Source organism: Falco punctatus, assembly GCF_963210335.1.
Source record: "Falco punctatus genome assembly, chromosome: 1".
In the NCBI taxonomy this organism is placed as follows: Eukaryota; Metazoa; Chordata; class Aves; order Falconiformes; family Falconidae; genus Falco; species Falco punctatus.
Genome location: NC_137580.1, coordinates 24,384,415 through 24,399,859, shown reverse-complemented (window position 1 = coordinate 24,399,859; position 15,445 = coordinate 24,384,415). Strand labels below are relative to the sequence as shown.

General features: G+C 46.9%; 1 protein-coding gene across 13 annotated transcripts in view; it reads right to left on the bottom strand.

Annotated features, from left to right (window-relative positions):
* SLC4A4 (solute carrier family 4 member 4) overlaps positions 1-15,445 on the bottom strand; it is a 239,997-nt gene that overhangs the window by 63,482 nt on the left and 161,070 nt on the right. For all 13 annotated transcript variants that reach the window (XM_080408335.1, XM_080408336.1, XM_080408337.1 and 10 more), the window contains one exon: positions 13,626-13,702. In XM_080408335.1, the coding sequence (XP_080264461.1) occupies positions 13,626-13,702 (77 nt within the window). The remainder of the gene's footprint in view (positions 1-13,625; positions 13,703-15,445) is intronic.

Sequence of the window (15,445 nt, the reverse complement as noted above, 5' to 3'; positions counted from 1 at the left end):
TTAGCTGACAAAATATGAACCAAGTTTAACTATGTAGAAATGTCATCGATTGCTTCTGATTTGATAACGGGAGAACACTGCAGGAGCTGAGTTTTAAAAATCAGCCTCTCCTGCCTCTTTTCTGGTACCTTCCTGGCACTGGAAATCTCTTCAGGCTGGCAGAGGACTGCCTTTCTGCTAGGTTGTTATCACGGCACGGCAGGGTGATGCGAGCAGCACTGCTCGTACCCCTAGCCCTCTCTGCAGCACCGGCCAAGCTCCTGCAGCCTTGGCCACTCTGGTGGGGGCATCTTTGCCCTCACCTCATACGCACCCCTCTGTGCAGCTTAGCACTCAGGCTGCATCCTCGCAGCCAGGGAGGGATTGCTGAGTGTCCTCAGATCCGAGACAGCTTTGTTTTTAACTTCAGCAGTGGCAGAATTAATTTGAAGTTGAAGGCTTTTGAAAAATCCTGCCCTTAGTTGGCTCCCACCCCCTACCTCTCACCCTGAATGATCCTTGGAGATGCTCTGTGTTGCTCTGGCTAAGAGTGAATGGTGAGGGAGGATGTACTGCCAGAAACATCAGCGGGGGGTAACACTAAACTGGGCTACAAGTCCATAATGAGCTTTGCCAGGCAACTCAAGGAAGTAGAAAATCAGAAAAAAAAAAACCTCATGAAAAGGCATGACTTGATTCAGCAGGAAGAAAACTGCTGGAACAATCCTACTCTTGCACACTTCAGTCAGGATTACCACCAGAGAAAATATTAAATAAGCATCAAGGAACTCTGTGGAGGAAGCCTGGAAAAGTGCAACCAGTTCTTCCACAATAGTGCTATGGAGGAAACTGGAAATAAAAAAATAACGGGAAGGCAGCAAATCCACAATAAACGGTCAACTTTGCTGAACAAGTTGGTCACGTGCTTGTGCATCTTGCAGAACAAGCACAGTGTTGGCTCATACCCAGGTGCCTTTCTGAACTAGAACCAACAAGCAGGAGCTCAGGCAGCTGACCAGCTCCCGAGGCCGAGAGGACCGGCCCTTTTCCCCCCTCTGCCTCCCCTCTGCCCAGCACATCGAAACAGCATGACTAATTTTGAAAAGCTATCATTATCGTGGATTTTTTGCTCCAAATGACTTTTGCGGCACCACTTTCTTAAATCATTTATCAGACAGGTGATGGGAAGGGTGCAATCAGCACTTACAGTCCATTTTGAACCATTCCCCGAAGGAGCTTCAGAAAGATTGGAGCCCTCAGCAGCACCTCAGCAGGGAGGGAGGGAGGCCAAGCAGCTGGAAGCACTATACTCCCTTTCCCTGCACTCTGCTAAATAGAGCATCGTTCCAACCCGACCACTAATGTTACGTTAGAGGGCACAGATCTCCAACACTCTACTGGCAAACAGGCATGGCAATCTGAAAATTGCAATTTCCCTAAATGTATTTTAACACTCTGTTATCATCAGCATCACTTAAGATTTATTGGAAATGAAAGCAATTCCCAAGTATGCAGGGCTCTCATTGCATCTGTTCCTTTGCTCTCGGGCATGTTACTGTGCTGCAGACCTGTCTGCCTTGCCGTCTCACAGATGCTGCCGCCTCTGCAGAGGAGACTGCTGTGCAGCCTGTGGAGCAGCTCCCAACCGCTGTAGTTTCCAGCCTGAAATGCAGGTGTAAAGGAAAATCAAGAGGCCAGCTCACAGCCCTGGGAAGCAGCAAGGAGTGACTGCAGCTGCCAGGGCCTAGAGAGTGCCCAGGTTAGTTACGTGCCCCTATCCTGGCAAGATATTGAAAAGCAATTTAAGGGACCGAACCAGGCTGATTTTCCTAAATCACTCAGCAACAACTTTGTTTTTAAAGGATGGGAAGCTTCTTCCTCTCTTTTGGGAGCACCTAGTACAACCAACAGCAAAGCTGCCCAATAACCAAGAGCAAGAGACGATGAAAAGGAGCACTTGGGTGAACAAACGCATGGCTCCTGCCCGTGACCCTGGCACACCCTGCCAAGCAGTTTGCAGGCTTGTCCAATGCAAGAGAACACCCAAGGCAAGTGAAAACTCCACTAAATGAGTCATTAGCTGAAGCATCAGAAACACAAAGCTAACCAAAAATCCATGATACAGCACTAAAATTAGAGAAGCCCTTTAGCTAGTCACGTTACTGTAATGTTGCTCCAGCCATTGCAGAACAGCCTGCAAGGAACATGTTGGCACGGATCTTTGGAAGAATACGTTTGCCCTTACGTGTCATAGTCATATTTGATCACCCATAGCCTAAGGAAGAGTTACCAAACAAAAACCTCCAGCTGTGTGAGCTGGAGTTCAAGTGAAACACACCACCTATTTGGGAACAGCCTCCTTTGACACTGAGGTTACAAGCCTACAAAAGGTGAAATCACTTGCCCTTTGGGGACCTAGTTCTGCAGCGTGCCATACGGCAGCAGCAACTACCGTGCCTCCGCACAGGACATCTCGGCGCACCGAGCCCCATGCTCGGTGCCTGCTGACTTGGGCTACTCGCTCGACGTGCACTGCTTGGACTTACATGCCAGGTTGCATGGGGAGAGTCATCTCGATCAATGGAGATGGGATACAGCTAGCCCATTTGCATGCCATCTTATCCTTATTTTACACAACTTAAAGCTTTCGCAGCTACGCCCTGTTTGAAAAATCAGCCCTAAGTGAAAGGAGGGCTGGGACAAAAGAAAACCTGTCAGAGATGTGGGAGGCTGTGACTGGGTTGAGCTTTTCGGCTATGGGCAAAGCAGCTGCCTCTGTGGGATATCCCTGCTGTCCTCACCTAATAGTGTCTGCTGAGTTCGCAGCAGGGAAGCCCTCACATGCTTAAAGCAAAAGGAAAAATCAAAGCAAAATGTTACTCAGGTCTAAAGCCATTACATAGATACAGGAGACAACTAATAAACCTTGTCGTCTCATCCTTACAATAACATTAATAAAACAAAATCAGAATGAAAGGGCCATCCACTGACTTCACCAAGGGAAGCTACGAACAGGTACTAAAACTTCATAACCCACCTTCCTCCAGCCACGCAGGATCCTGCGCAGACAGGCTGAGAGCTGGGGCTGTCAGCCTGGAGAAGAGGCGGCTCTGGGGGAACTTACGGCACCTTCCAGTGCCTAAAGGGGCTGTCAGGAAAGCTGGAGAGGGGCTTTTTACAGGGGCCTGTAGTGATAGGACAAGAGGGAATGGCTTTAAGCTGTGAGAGGGGAGATTTACATCAGATATGAGAAAGAAGTTCTTCACCGTGAGGGTGGTGAGGTGCTGGCCCAGGCTGCCCAGAGCAGCTGTGGGTGCCCCATCCCTGGCAGTGCTCAAGGCCAGGCTGGACGGGGCTGGGAGCAGCCTGGGCTGGTGGGAGGGGTCCCTGCCTGTGGCAGGGGGTGGGAACTGGAGGGTCTCAAAGGTCCTTTCCAACCCAAACCACTCCGTGATTCTATGATATTCAGTGCCAGCTTGAATTCCCCCTCCCATTAGCAGCATTTAGTTGCTAGCATCAGTGGAACTGAGCGATCAAAGCAAACACCACTGGCGTGAGACATCGATAACACTATCTAGCTGGCAAATATCTAAAATACAGTTTCCATGCTTTTGCTTAAAAGCCCAGGAAGGCCGTTTTTGGCAGTCCTGCTCCGGGAAAGCGACGCTACCAGGGCTACCTCATCCAGCGAGGAAGATGTTCCACCCCTCTTCTTCTTTATGCCCTTCATCATTTCACAAATCTCCCTACTCCTCCCCAGGCCACACTTTTCCAAGCTGAAGACCCCCAGATTATATTGAGCATCTCCAACAGACTCCATTACAGTTTGCTCCTTTCGGCTCTGCTGCATTTCTTTCTGTCATTTCTAAGTTCACTATATTCGACAACCTCCAGCACTACAGTATTAAAACCAGCCAGGGCTTGATGTGGGGTTGACGAGGAGGGGAGGAATCCACATGAAGGGTTGGATATGATTTTTTGGCTCCTCCTACTTAGCTCACCGTGCAGCAAAACTCAAACCCACTAAAAGTATCTCTTAAACACTGATCATACAGATTAACCATCACAAACCTAACCGCATATGTGGTGCTTTGTGTAACTAAAGGAAGGTTTAACGGTCCCTGATCACAGCAAACAGGATCCAGTTCCCAAATTCCTGTTACATGAAAGCCAAGCGCAACATGGGGGGACCTTAGGGGAGGTGGGACAGGGCTTGGAGCAATGGGTCTCGCGGCAGGTGTCCCTGCTGCACTAGATGGTCTTGAAGATTCCTTCCAACCCAAACCATTCTGTGATTCTGTGATCTTGAAAGTCCCTTCTAACCCAAACCGTTCTGTGATTCCATGATCTTCCAACCTGGCAGGTGGCATGCAGCTGCCCGAGAGCACGAACAAAGAAACCCCTCCACAGATACGAGGCAGGGGGGAAAGAAGAGGTGACGGCTGCATTATTTAACAAAAGCCTTTTTTAAAAATTCACTCTACCTTCTGTTTACTCTGCACGGGGTTATGTGTGCTCACCTCATCACAGCGTCGTGTTTCATCAGGGGGTTCCCACACTTGAGCGCAGACACACAGAGCTTTTGTGCTCAAGCAAGGTTAATTCCCCCAGGAATTTGAACCTGCCTCTGTCTCTCTGTTTTTCTGTATCTGCTCACGTATACGTTTAAGATTACCTCCCCATAAATTATCTCATGAATGTGTACCTCAGGGGACACCTCCACTGCTCTGGGCTTTGTCTGCGTACAGAACTCCATTCCCCAGGAATGCTTTAGAGGTGCGCTGCTGATACACTGCGGGGAGAACCCACGCAAGCAAAACTGCTCTCTGCATCAAGAAAAAAGACCAAAGTAAATGAAATTCCATGTAACTAAACTTCCTAGAAACTTTTCCTTTCCTTCAGAAAGATGGCAGTGATCTGTGCTGGAAGACAGTCGGTTCCATTGGAGCTCCATGGAGTGAAAGTAGGTCATCCAGGCTGACAGACCTAAAAATTAGGAATATCTGCTGGTGACTGCAGATATGGGGAGACGTTCAAACAGGAAAAGCAGCGAATCACTCCCACCATTAATCACTGGACTTCATTCCAAACAGTGGGATCCCATCGGTGCCCTTCCCGTCCATCGTTCCCCCGGGAAAGGCAGGAGGGTTTCTCTCAACAAGGCCAATTTCTTTTTTAGCTTTAGAGCTGGCTTTGGCACAGATGCCCTGTTGATATGGAAACACCGGTTTGAATAAACACTGCACACACCACAACAAATAACAAGGGTTTTGTGCCTCTCTCTGACTGACCATATTCATTCAGAGCTGGGTTTTGTCCTATATACAAGCCCTTTGAAAGCGAAGATAATGTCAAGTCAGGAAACTCCCCTTATATCAGCATATATTCATTTCCTATATGCTCTTGCATCAGCTCAGTAATAACAGCTCCCTGATAGAACAGATTTTTCTGTAAATGTCCCTTTTATTTTTACACCTTAAGCACTAAAGAAGTCCTAGCGATTCAGCCATTTGGAGCTGCCAAGGACATTTTAACAGAGTACGACCAAAGGATTTCCCACGGGAGGAGGGACAGAAGCGGGAACAGCAGCAGGAATGTCCCCAGCTTCCTACAGCCCACTTGCACTACAGCCACAAAGGGGCTGACAGAGGCTGTACTTGACTCCTCTCAATCACTCTCATTCACAGATAAGGCTGAGAAAATAATGTCAAATATTTTCAGATTATTAAGGCTATGTGAATCAAGAGCTAACGATCCCAGCTCTAACACCATAAATGACAAACTGTCCCCTGGGCGTTGTGAAGAGGATTAAAGCCTTGTTGTCCCAAAAAGGTTGCTCCAACGGAGAAAGGATGTGGCTGCAGGCACGCTGTGGTTTGGGATGTCTTGCATGGGACCAGCAGAGTGAAACTCCAAGGTACGCTGCCAAAGGAGAGCTCAGCCCAAACACGGCTTAAGCAATACCAAGTATAAGAAGGCCACTGATATTCCCACAGATTAATCATGTGGGGACGCTTTTATAAACATTCCCTTGAAGCACTTGTGACTCAGATACTGCAACTGCAAGCCAGTGCATGGCAGCGTAGTCTGAAACTGGCCAGAAAGATGAAAACCACACCAAAAAATCCTATCAATGTGCACTGGAAGTAAGAGAGAATGGAAAAGTAAGACTAGCGCTGGGCAGGCAGTGGTGGTACCTGCACCAGCAGAGGAATGGGTGGTGAAGAGCCAGGCAGTCGGGAGCACAAAGCCAGCTTTCCAGATGTAGGCATAACCCACATGTAGAAGTGCTGCCAGTGTAGCCACACCAGTCGGCTGCGTGGAACCCCCCCCGACCTCCTGGTGTACACAGCTCGTACTCAGCAAAAGGATCACTTCTCATCAGTATGGGTCAGCCAGCTCGGCGGCTCCAGCTGGTGCAGCCTGTGGGTCTGCCACGTGGACTTGCAGCATGGCATAATTGCCCTGACAACCCCTCTGACCTGCAGATGAGCCTTTAATAAAAAGAAAATCAGACTGGAGCGTGGGATGCCACCAGCAATAAAGCGTGAAGTACAGGATGCCGCGGCACAGACCTTCACCTGATCCCCAGCAGAGCAAACCGCTGCCCACCACTTCTCCTTCCATAGCCCTGTTCTGGGCACCCTCTTCAACAAAGGCAGCACTTGCAAGCTGGCTGGAGTTCAGGTAAGAGCAATCCAAACTACCAAGCGGCCGAGACATATAAATATATCAGAAAAGCTTATGTGCAGTAAATATACAGAAGATGCATAACTTGGCTAAGGTGCACTTCAGCCAGCAGAAGCATCCGATCTTTTCTAACTCTATGTGGTTGAACGATCTACATGCACAAACACGCGTACATCCCCTTCACCTTCCCCAGGCCTGCTGGATAGCCCACCAGAAGCACCTGCTTTTTCTAGACCCATCTCTGCTGTGGACCAGATTAGCATAAACCACAAGGTTGTCTTTTTTTAACTGTTCAAGAAGCAAATGAACTCTATCCCACAGCCAAAACCAGGACATCAAGAAATCTTTGTTGGGTCTTTCAGTTTGGAATCAGACGGTGTCAGAGAAGAAGTTGAGCAAACAGCTCGCCCTTCGAGAGCTGGAGGAATTCTCCTGCCACAAGAAGTCCTGGTCTCTCAGACACCGCTCTGGTACCGCCGACGGATCTGGCAATAGAGAGCTCAGAGCCCAGGAGAGAGCAGGAAGCCCAGATGCGGATTTATTAATTGGAAAACAGAAAAGAGAAATAAATCATCCAAAAGTGCCACTGCTTCTGCTTGTCTATCTCGCTGCAAATGACCAGAACATTAACTGCAGCCAACGCCTCATAAAACAAGACAAATGAAGGCAAATCGCCTCTCCACACTGCTACCTCAGAACAGCGTTCTGCCAACAGAAACACAATGGAAGGGAACACCCCTCCTCTTCCCTAATTATCTTTAACAAACTGCCAAAACATTAAACAAGCCCAAAGCAAAAACATGATAAAACAGCAAAATCACAATTTGGTGGCCTTTACTGAAGCTATTTATCACCAGAGTGGCTTGAGCCAGGGCCTTGGCATCTTCTGCAAGATGCTCAGGACGTGGGAGAGGTCTCTTTTGCAATCTCAGTGTGACACGGCAGAAGGAATCAAGCCGTCATTCTCGCGGCAGAGAGGAGCTGCTTCACACAAAGTACCTGACTTCACTATTCATAAATAATAAACCCTTGAATGACGCGCAGCTGTCTGGGTGCTCAGCACTGCTGGCAGATCAGAGAAGGGCAGGAGGAATGGATCAAACGCCTTTTGTTCAGCTGCAGGGCAAGCTTCCCACACAGGCTGGAGGCTGGAAGGGAAGGCTTTCTTTGGAGCTCCCCTTCTTGTTTTTCAGTTGTCACACCTCCTGCAAGACAGCACGTTTATTGAGCAGTGAAATGCTGTCTTCCCCTCTTAACTTCTTCCCCCACAAACCTTCACCTCTTGTAGACATCATTAAATATCCCGTTAGTGCTTTTTATCCCATGAGCTCAGTGGGGAACCTGGCAGGCAAAAAGCTTTGTTAAGGCTTTGGTGACCGCCAGCAGATCCCAATGCCCCAAAATAACAACAGAAGAGCAGACAGAGGCTGACCGTCTCTCCGTGAGCATACACGTACTTTTGCTCAACCAGAAGTTGTGGCTTGCTGCTGCCTGCGGATGCTCTCTACAACCCATCCCATGCAGGCAAACACCGTACCGACAGCAGCACAGCCACTGCAGCAAAGCTTTGGCGCCTGCACGCTGTGTCACCACTGACGGTGACCAGCTTCTGTGCTATCCACATCAACAATAAACGACTGTCGTATTAATTTCCCTTTCCAGACCGCCAGCTGTGACAACCAGGCTACCAAGAGCAGCCGCTATGTGCAGTCGAGGTCGCAGGCAGTGTGTTTTGTCTGTCGCCAGTGCATGAGATCCAAATCAATATTATTGATGCAACTTTTGCAATGAGTAATCTGCCATTAAAGATTTTCTGCAAAGTCTGCGTTTCGGTAATAGGTCTTTCTTCTTGTTTCATCTTTACAATCATTTGCTTTCCGTAAATTAAAGGGGAAAAAGAGTAACACGACATTTTTAATTTAGCAGACAACCCAACCTCACAAGTAACCCAGGACTTTATTACTTTCAGATTTTCGTGTCATTTTATGATTTCATGTGGTCTTGTTCCAATGGCAAAATTATTTCACCCAGTCTCAAATACAAGAAATGAATGACACAAAGCCAACGAATGCATGCTAACTCCACCATCTTCCATGAAGCATTATCTAAAGATGGTAATCATCACGTGTCCGTAAACACTTCACATCAAGAGGAGAAAGGGAGAATAAACAAACAGACATTTATGTTATGACAAGATTTGTTCGGGTTTTTTTAGTGAACCGCAGTACACTGACATTGTTTTCAGAGGACAAGATGACCAAAAAACTTAAGGCAATGATCTTAAAATTATCAAAGAACAAGCCAACCACATAGGTCTTATCCGTTGACTACCTCCAACCCCAGCTCCAAGCAGCGCCTGCCCCAGCCTGTGCGCGGCTGTCCCATCAGGCAGGGCAGGAAGTAGATCCAGATGAAAGTTATGTATAAAAAAAATATATAAAAATATATAAATGCTATCACAAAACTATTACTGCTAGGGCAGGCCATATGTAGAGAGCAAGGCCAATGGAGAACCTTTTGGAAAATCCCCATCCTTGAGTACAGCTGTGTGTCCCTGCTCCTCCCTCACCTCCCAGCCAGCGAACCTTTCCCCCTTCCCCTCTAGCTGACGGCTCTTCACCCTGGCAGGGAGGGGACGGGCAGCGCTTTTTCGGCTGATCCTTTGGAAAGAACCTGAGCGTCCTCTGTCCTTTCCTGACTCCAGCCTTTTCCCAAGAGGGATCCCAAGTTCATTTTCTTTGTGAAAGAGCTTAACGGTTACCCAGTAAGAAGATTAACTCTTACAAGTGTATTAAGAAGGCAAAGAGTAAGAGAAAAACAAAACATGATCAAAGCAAATCCAAAGTAAGCGTACAACCACCCCTTCTCTCAGAGTTGAGGAACCAACCTCACAACACTTAATACAGGTAAATCTGAGCTCTGTGTATGATTTTAATAAAACCATTATCTCTTGTTATTACCACCCATGTCAGTGTGTCTTGGGACCACTGCAAATACTGTTCCTTGTGCTCAGTGCTGTCTGTCTTCTAACTCATCTTTGCAACCTGTGAGAAAGCCACCGAGCTGAACGGGCAGGATATCCAACCACGTTCAGCATCTGTGTAGCAAAGCAAAGCTCGGCTCCTCGCTATACAGCGGTTTCAGCCACAGGGAAGCTGAGGGTTCTGGTCTCGCTTCTCTGGATAGCTCACTGTTCCTCTGTCCCTGCAGGAGGCAAATCCCACCGCCAGCACCTCCACCGTGCATTCACCTTTGAGCCACCACCTCCACCATGCACCCACCACTGTGCATCTTTCCTGATCCCTCTGCAAGGCAAGCCCTTGCAAACCTCAAAGACAGCATCCTCTGGGAGGATTCTCTGACAGACCTTCAGGGAAAAGCTAAGCATGTCCAGCGCTTCCTAGTACACTCCGCTGCCATGCCCTCAGCTAGATCCCAAGCCATTTGAACACCTCTCTGTCCTGCTGGGACAGAAGCACCCACCTCAGCTGGGTGCTGCCACGGCACAGACGTATGGAAGCATAAATGCATCTGGTATGGAAGCATAAATGCATCTGTCCCAGATTACGCCCCTTTACAGAGTTGTCTACGTTAGCAGGGCTTCTTCTGCAAGGCCACTGTCCAAGAGGCAACCAGCCCACCTGAAACCTGAAGCAACTCTGCAATGTCAGCTCTCTCCAGGGACTGAAAAATAAGCTCAAGAGACCAGGCTCAACAACAAGCACCTCAAAGAAGTGCCTGTGTTGGGAGGGATCAATCTGGGCAAAAGCCCAGATTAGCTTTTTCTGAGGTCCTGGCTGCTTACTGCCCCTTAACTGGATTATCTAAAGAAACTCACCCCCAACCCGAGCCACTGAAAGCAGCCTGGTCCAGGTGACCATGCTCAAGCACTGCTGCCAGTGACAGGCCTGCTCCAGGAGGAGGAGAAGTGACCAAGCCTATTAGACAACATGCCAAACCCATGCCACGCTTCTGCATAGTGTTCCCTCCTCTTCTGACCTTCTCCAGGCTTGTTTTGCTGCCTCTAACCTCCAAGGCTATCCTTGTAAACCACCAGTGGTTGCAAACACAGAATGGAATGGAAAAATTCAGTACTCACTAGTGGTGAGGCAACCGCAGCGTGCCAAGAGATCCTGGTTTGGCTCCACAGAGAATGATCCCAAAGCATGAATTATCAGTCATACCACGGGAGGCACCAGTCTTCAACTTGGACCTTACAACATCAAGGGGAAAGGAGCAGGGAAGCCACAGGGGAATGCCACAGAGGAAAAAGTATGCGAGGGAACTGTTGCTAAGCAGAGACCAAACATCTCTAGGATGGTGAAAGCTCAGTATCACTGGGGCCAGAGGATGGTAGCTGGGTAAGAGGACTTTCCCAGGTAGGCTGAAAGTACTGGAAGCTATGGCTGCTTCAAAACGTCACAGCTGCTTCCAGCTAGATGAGTGTACAGGGCAAGAGCTCTCCTAAGGCATGGCCCTGTGTCCCCTTCCACCCTGTCATGGGGGTGACAATCACAAAACCCACCCTGCCAACCTAAAAAACAGAGGTCTTGAGGTCGTACTGCAACTACAAAGCACTGGACACTGGCACTGCTCCATGAAGAGAAAGACAGAGGCAGAAACAAAAAGAAATAAAAGGGTAAAATCTACTGAGGAGCACGTCACCATTTGAAGAGAGAGCATCCAGAACATCTACTTTAATTTTACTCAGGTGTCTTTCTGTCTCGTAAAAACCTACTGAAAAACAGACTGAAGGAGTATTCTGGCTACAATATCACCATACTATTAATTGCGCCATTCCAATCAGCATTATAGGTTGCAGAACTGGAAATTAAGGATGTAGGTAGGCAGGGAAGTTGCTGAAGGTATACAGAAGTTTGTTCAAAGCCTTTTTTCCTTGAAAACACAGGCAACACAACACTCGCCTTCATCTCTGCAAAACCAGCGAGCACAGGTCCCAGTCCTGCTCCAGACAACTGTTATAAACCAAGTGCAGCCCATTGCAGTTCTTAAACATACAAATCAATAAAAATCGCAATAGCCTCTTTCTCCAGCAGACGCCTACCTCACTACGTGGCCTCATTAACTGTCAAGCTTCCAGATGGGATACCAAAATTATGAAAGCCAGTCACTCTGCTGTCGAAGCACGAAAAGCTGTTCTCTTTCCAGCTCCTCTTGTTGTAACAGGATGCATTATTCCCTCGCCTCCTGTGTGGCATGCTAAGTTCTGCTCAAGAAAGTTGCCAGGCATCACCACAATTTCACAAACTTGATCAAGACAGGATCTGCAGTCGATCAGTAACGGAAATTGAGACCTAAGGTGGTTTCTCAAGCCAGCTTCAAAAGGTGGACAATACAAGGGTGCCATTGTGCAAAGTTCATCAGCAGGACACGGGCTAATTAACTAAGTGGTTTTTTGGAACTAGTTATTTTTCAAGTAATGGTTTTCACTACGAACAGTCAGGCTTTATCTACATTGAAAGTTAAAAACTTTGGAGGCACTTCCAAACCGGACTTATTAACAGATTTCACTATTAGCACGACAAAAACATCTGTTTTTATACCCAATTTACACAAAAAGTCTATTATCTGTATGTGTCCAGAGACGTTTCAGCAGGAGAGGAAACTGTGACTCTTCGCACTACTGAGATCTACGAAGCCTGCTGCAATGTTCAGACTTGTTTTCTGCTAGTCTGTAAGACCCCAATTATAATGTGATTAAAAATATAAAACGTAGCAGTCTGTCCAATGAAAAAAAGCTATTTTACAATACTACCCTCTCCCCAGGTGTGGCTGTGTACATGAAATGAAAGAACAGTTTTGCAACTGATACTGATGTACGCTACAACTCCAAATGACACCGAGATCAACGCAAAACACGTTGGCCACCTTCTCTTTCCATGAAAGTATATTTATTTACACAAATAATCTCACTTTTCTACATCAGTTAGGTTGCTGTGTCCCTTTAAGGCACATTTGCACTTACAGAAGATTGCAGCCAGCCATCATTTGAAGGACTAGAGTAATTCTCAGCTGGCCAGCATTACTGCGTTACCCAAATAATTTTCCAAAGTAACTCTCACTTGCATTCAGAATAACCATGGGACTAGAGAATGCTGAAAGACACAGGAAGAAAAAAAAATGATTCTCTGAAAGAAACAGATTTGCTTTTAAAATAACCCACTTTTTGAACAAAGACAAAGGTTTTTTTGAAATCTGCACAGAGCCCTTATTCAGACACCCATTTTCTAAGAGTTGAAATAAACTCACTCTTACCCCTCAGACCCTTCAACTCGCAGACAGGACGAGAACAGGCACAAAGACAGCCCATATGATATACTGCAAACATTACCCTTGTCTAAGAAATCAGTCAAATTTGTGGAAACATGGTGCTAAAGGCTAAATGTTAACTTTATCACTGATCTCCATTTTGGAGCTGTTCTCCCATGGTTATCTGCAGCACAGCTGCCTCTCTGAAGTGACGCCCAGTCGCACAGGGTGAGGCAGCATCTTCTATCCCATCAGCTGCCGCTGTAGGGACATGATCCCTCGAATCCTCCTGATCTACCCAACGGCTCTTGTGAATTCACGCCCTGGCATGCTGTAGGACCTCTGCTCCTCTCCAAAGCCTTGTTGTATCCCCTGAAGATGCTCTTCCCAGAAGGAAGAAGATCTGCAGTACATCAGTATCTGGGTATTTTCCCTCCTTGCTCATGGGTATCAGCAAATTGTCATGTACATGGCAAGACTTGCTTCAGGTCTGGCAAAAGTTTAACCCACAGTTTTCAAGGGCTGGTGCTTCGGAAGTGGAGGATCCAGCCACAGGATCCAAAACTACTCTACTCACCTCATTTACCCTCTTCTTGCACATTAGTTTTATAGTACGGAGCCTCTTCCCCCAATATCCAGCTCCCAGCCGTATGCATCACCAAGCAAAGTCTGAATCTGCAGCTTACCTGATCCTTCTCAGGCTTGTCAGAGATGTCATTCAGACTGGTGGAAGTCAGGTTTCTGTGAGTCATGGCTGGGCTGCCTGTAAGAACAATGTCAACACCAATTAAAGCACCTGTTTTGATCCAGTCAGAAGAACACAGAGGCTCAGGCTACAGCAACACCTTTCCTTGCACAAGGGAGGCTGACGTGGGGAATTTCAGACCCTGAGAGGCTGCTTTCTGTGACCTTATGTGGCACATGGGAAATTAAGATGCTAACGCTCCATCATCCCTGACCCTAGCATTCCCGTGACTCTTGGCATGGCAAAAGAGCCCAAGGACTTTCCATAATCCCTACCTGCAGGACAAAAAGTGAATCACCAACAGGCTGCTGACACCAGTGTTGCTGGGTCACCCAGGACCCCAGTCACAAACCTGTCCCTCAACAGGGCTGCGACTCTTGTGGTCACTCTGACCTGCAAACTCCTCACCTCAGCGCTCCTACATAGACAGCACCTGCCCATCGCTCCACAGCATCCCACACTTCCATATGCAGCTCCCGTGGCCAGGGAGGTGGGCAGCTCTTGGTCCTTTGAGTTTTTTATTATTTTTTATTATTATATAAGTTTAATAAAAAATACATATACTTTGATATATATTTTATTACTATCTAGGTTTCTTCAAAAGTAAGCTTATTAATTAAGATCACAAACTTCAAGCATTTCATTAATTAAAACAATGTCTGCACCGCATTGGTAGGCCAAAAGTCACCAACTCCTGACACCAAATATGCCAGAGAGACGAAAAAAAAGCCCAAAGAGCTGAAGCAGTTCACCTTCATTTTTTTTTCAAAGATCAACTACTTGTCTGTTCCCCTGACACGCTGGCACTCGAGCACCGCGGCGCAGCTGGGAGGGAGCTGCCTGCTCCCCTCGGGGCTGCTCATCTACATACTCATGCGCTCTCAGAGATGGGCAGAACATACAGAAATCATTCTAAAGAACTTGGAGAAAAGCTCTGTAATTTCAGAATTCAGTTGTACAATCCCACTAAAAGCATTTGTAGTTAAAACTGAAGAAGCCCAAAGTAGCCGTAATTGTAAAAGAAGAAAAATAATTTAATTTTTTTAAGAAAAAAAAAAAAAAGAAGAGAAACTTCTGGGACGGATACGGTATCATAAAGCACAGTGGTCAGTAGCATATTTTTTTTTTAATCATTCTGAAATATTCCCATCCCTTCTCACCCATGCTCACAGAAACCAGAAGCACAGCAGCAGGAACTAGCAGCACAGAGTTTCTGACCATGAACATAACCGGGAAGACCGAGAATAGTCAGAAAGAAATGGCACTGAGGCATTTCCCAACTTTGGTTATGTTTTGAGGCAGTATCAATTAAACTTCTGCTTTGGTATTCATACCAAAACGAAAGTCTGAGTTTTCAGTGATCATTAGCTCCCAGTGCAAGCAAGCTCTATAATAAATCAGCATACTGAGCGAAGGAAAAAAATGGAAAAGGAAAAAAAATACAAGACTGCGAAGAAAGAGATCTGGACTCCCAGCCTTGGGTTTTCTTTACAACATATTCGATGTATGTGGAGATAGACTCTTGTGAGCCATTTGTGATCACAATATACCGGTTGTGTGTTCTTGCTACCTCCAGGAATGTCAACACAGCAAAAGCCAAGCACAATTAGATAAATTAGTGATTATAAAAGGGGCATCCCCAGCTTTTCCTCTTCCTGCTGTTACTGCGGGCCAGATTTAAGACCCCACCTATCTCTAAAAAGTTTTTACAAATACATTTACTCATAGAGTGAGAAATGCTGCCTGGAAGACTGGTTTAAG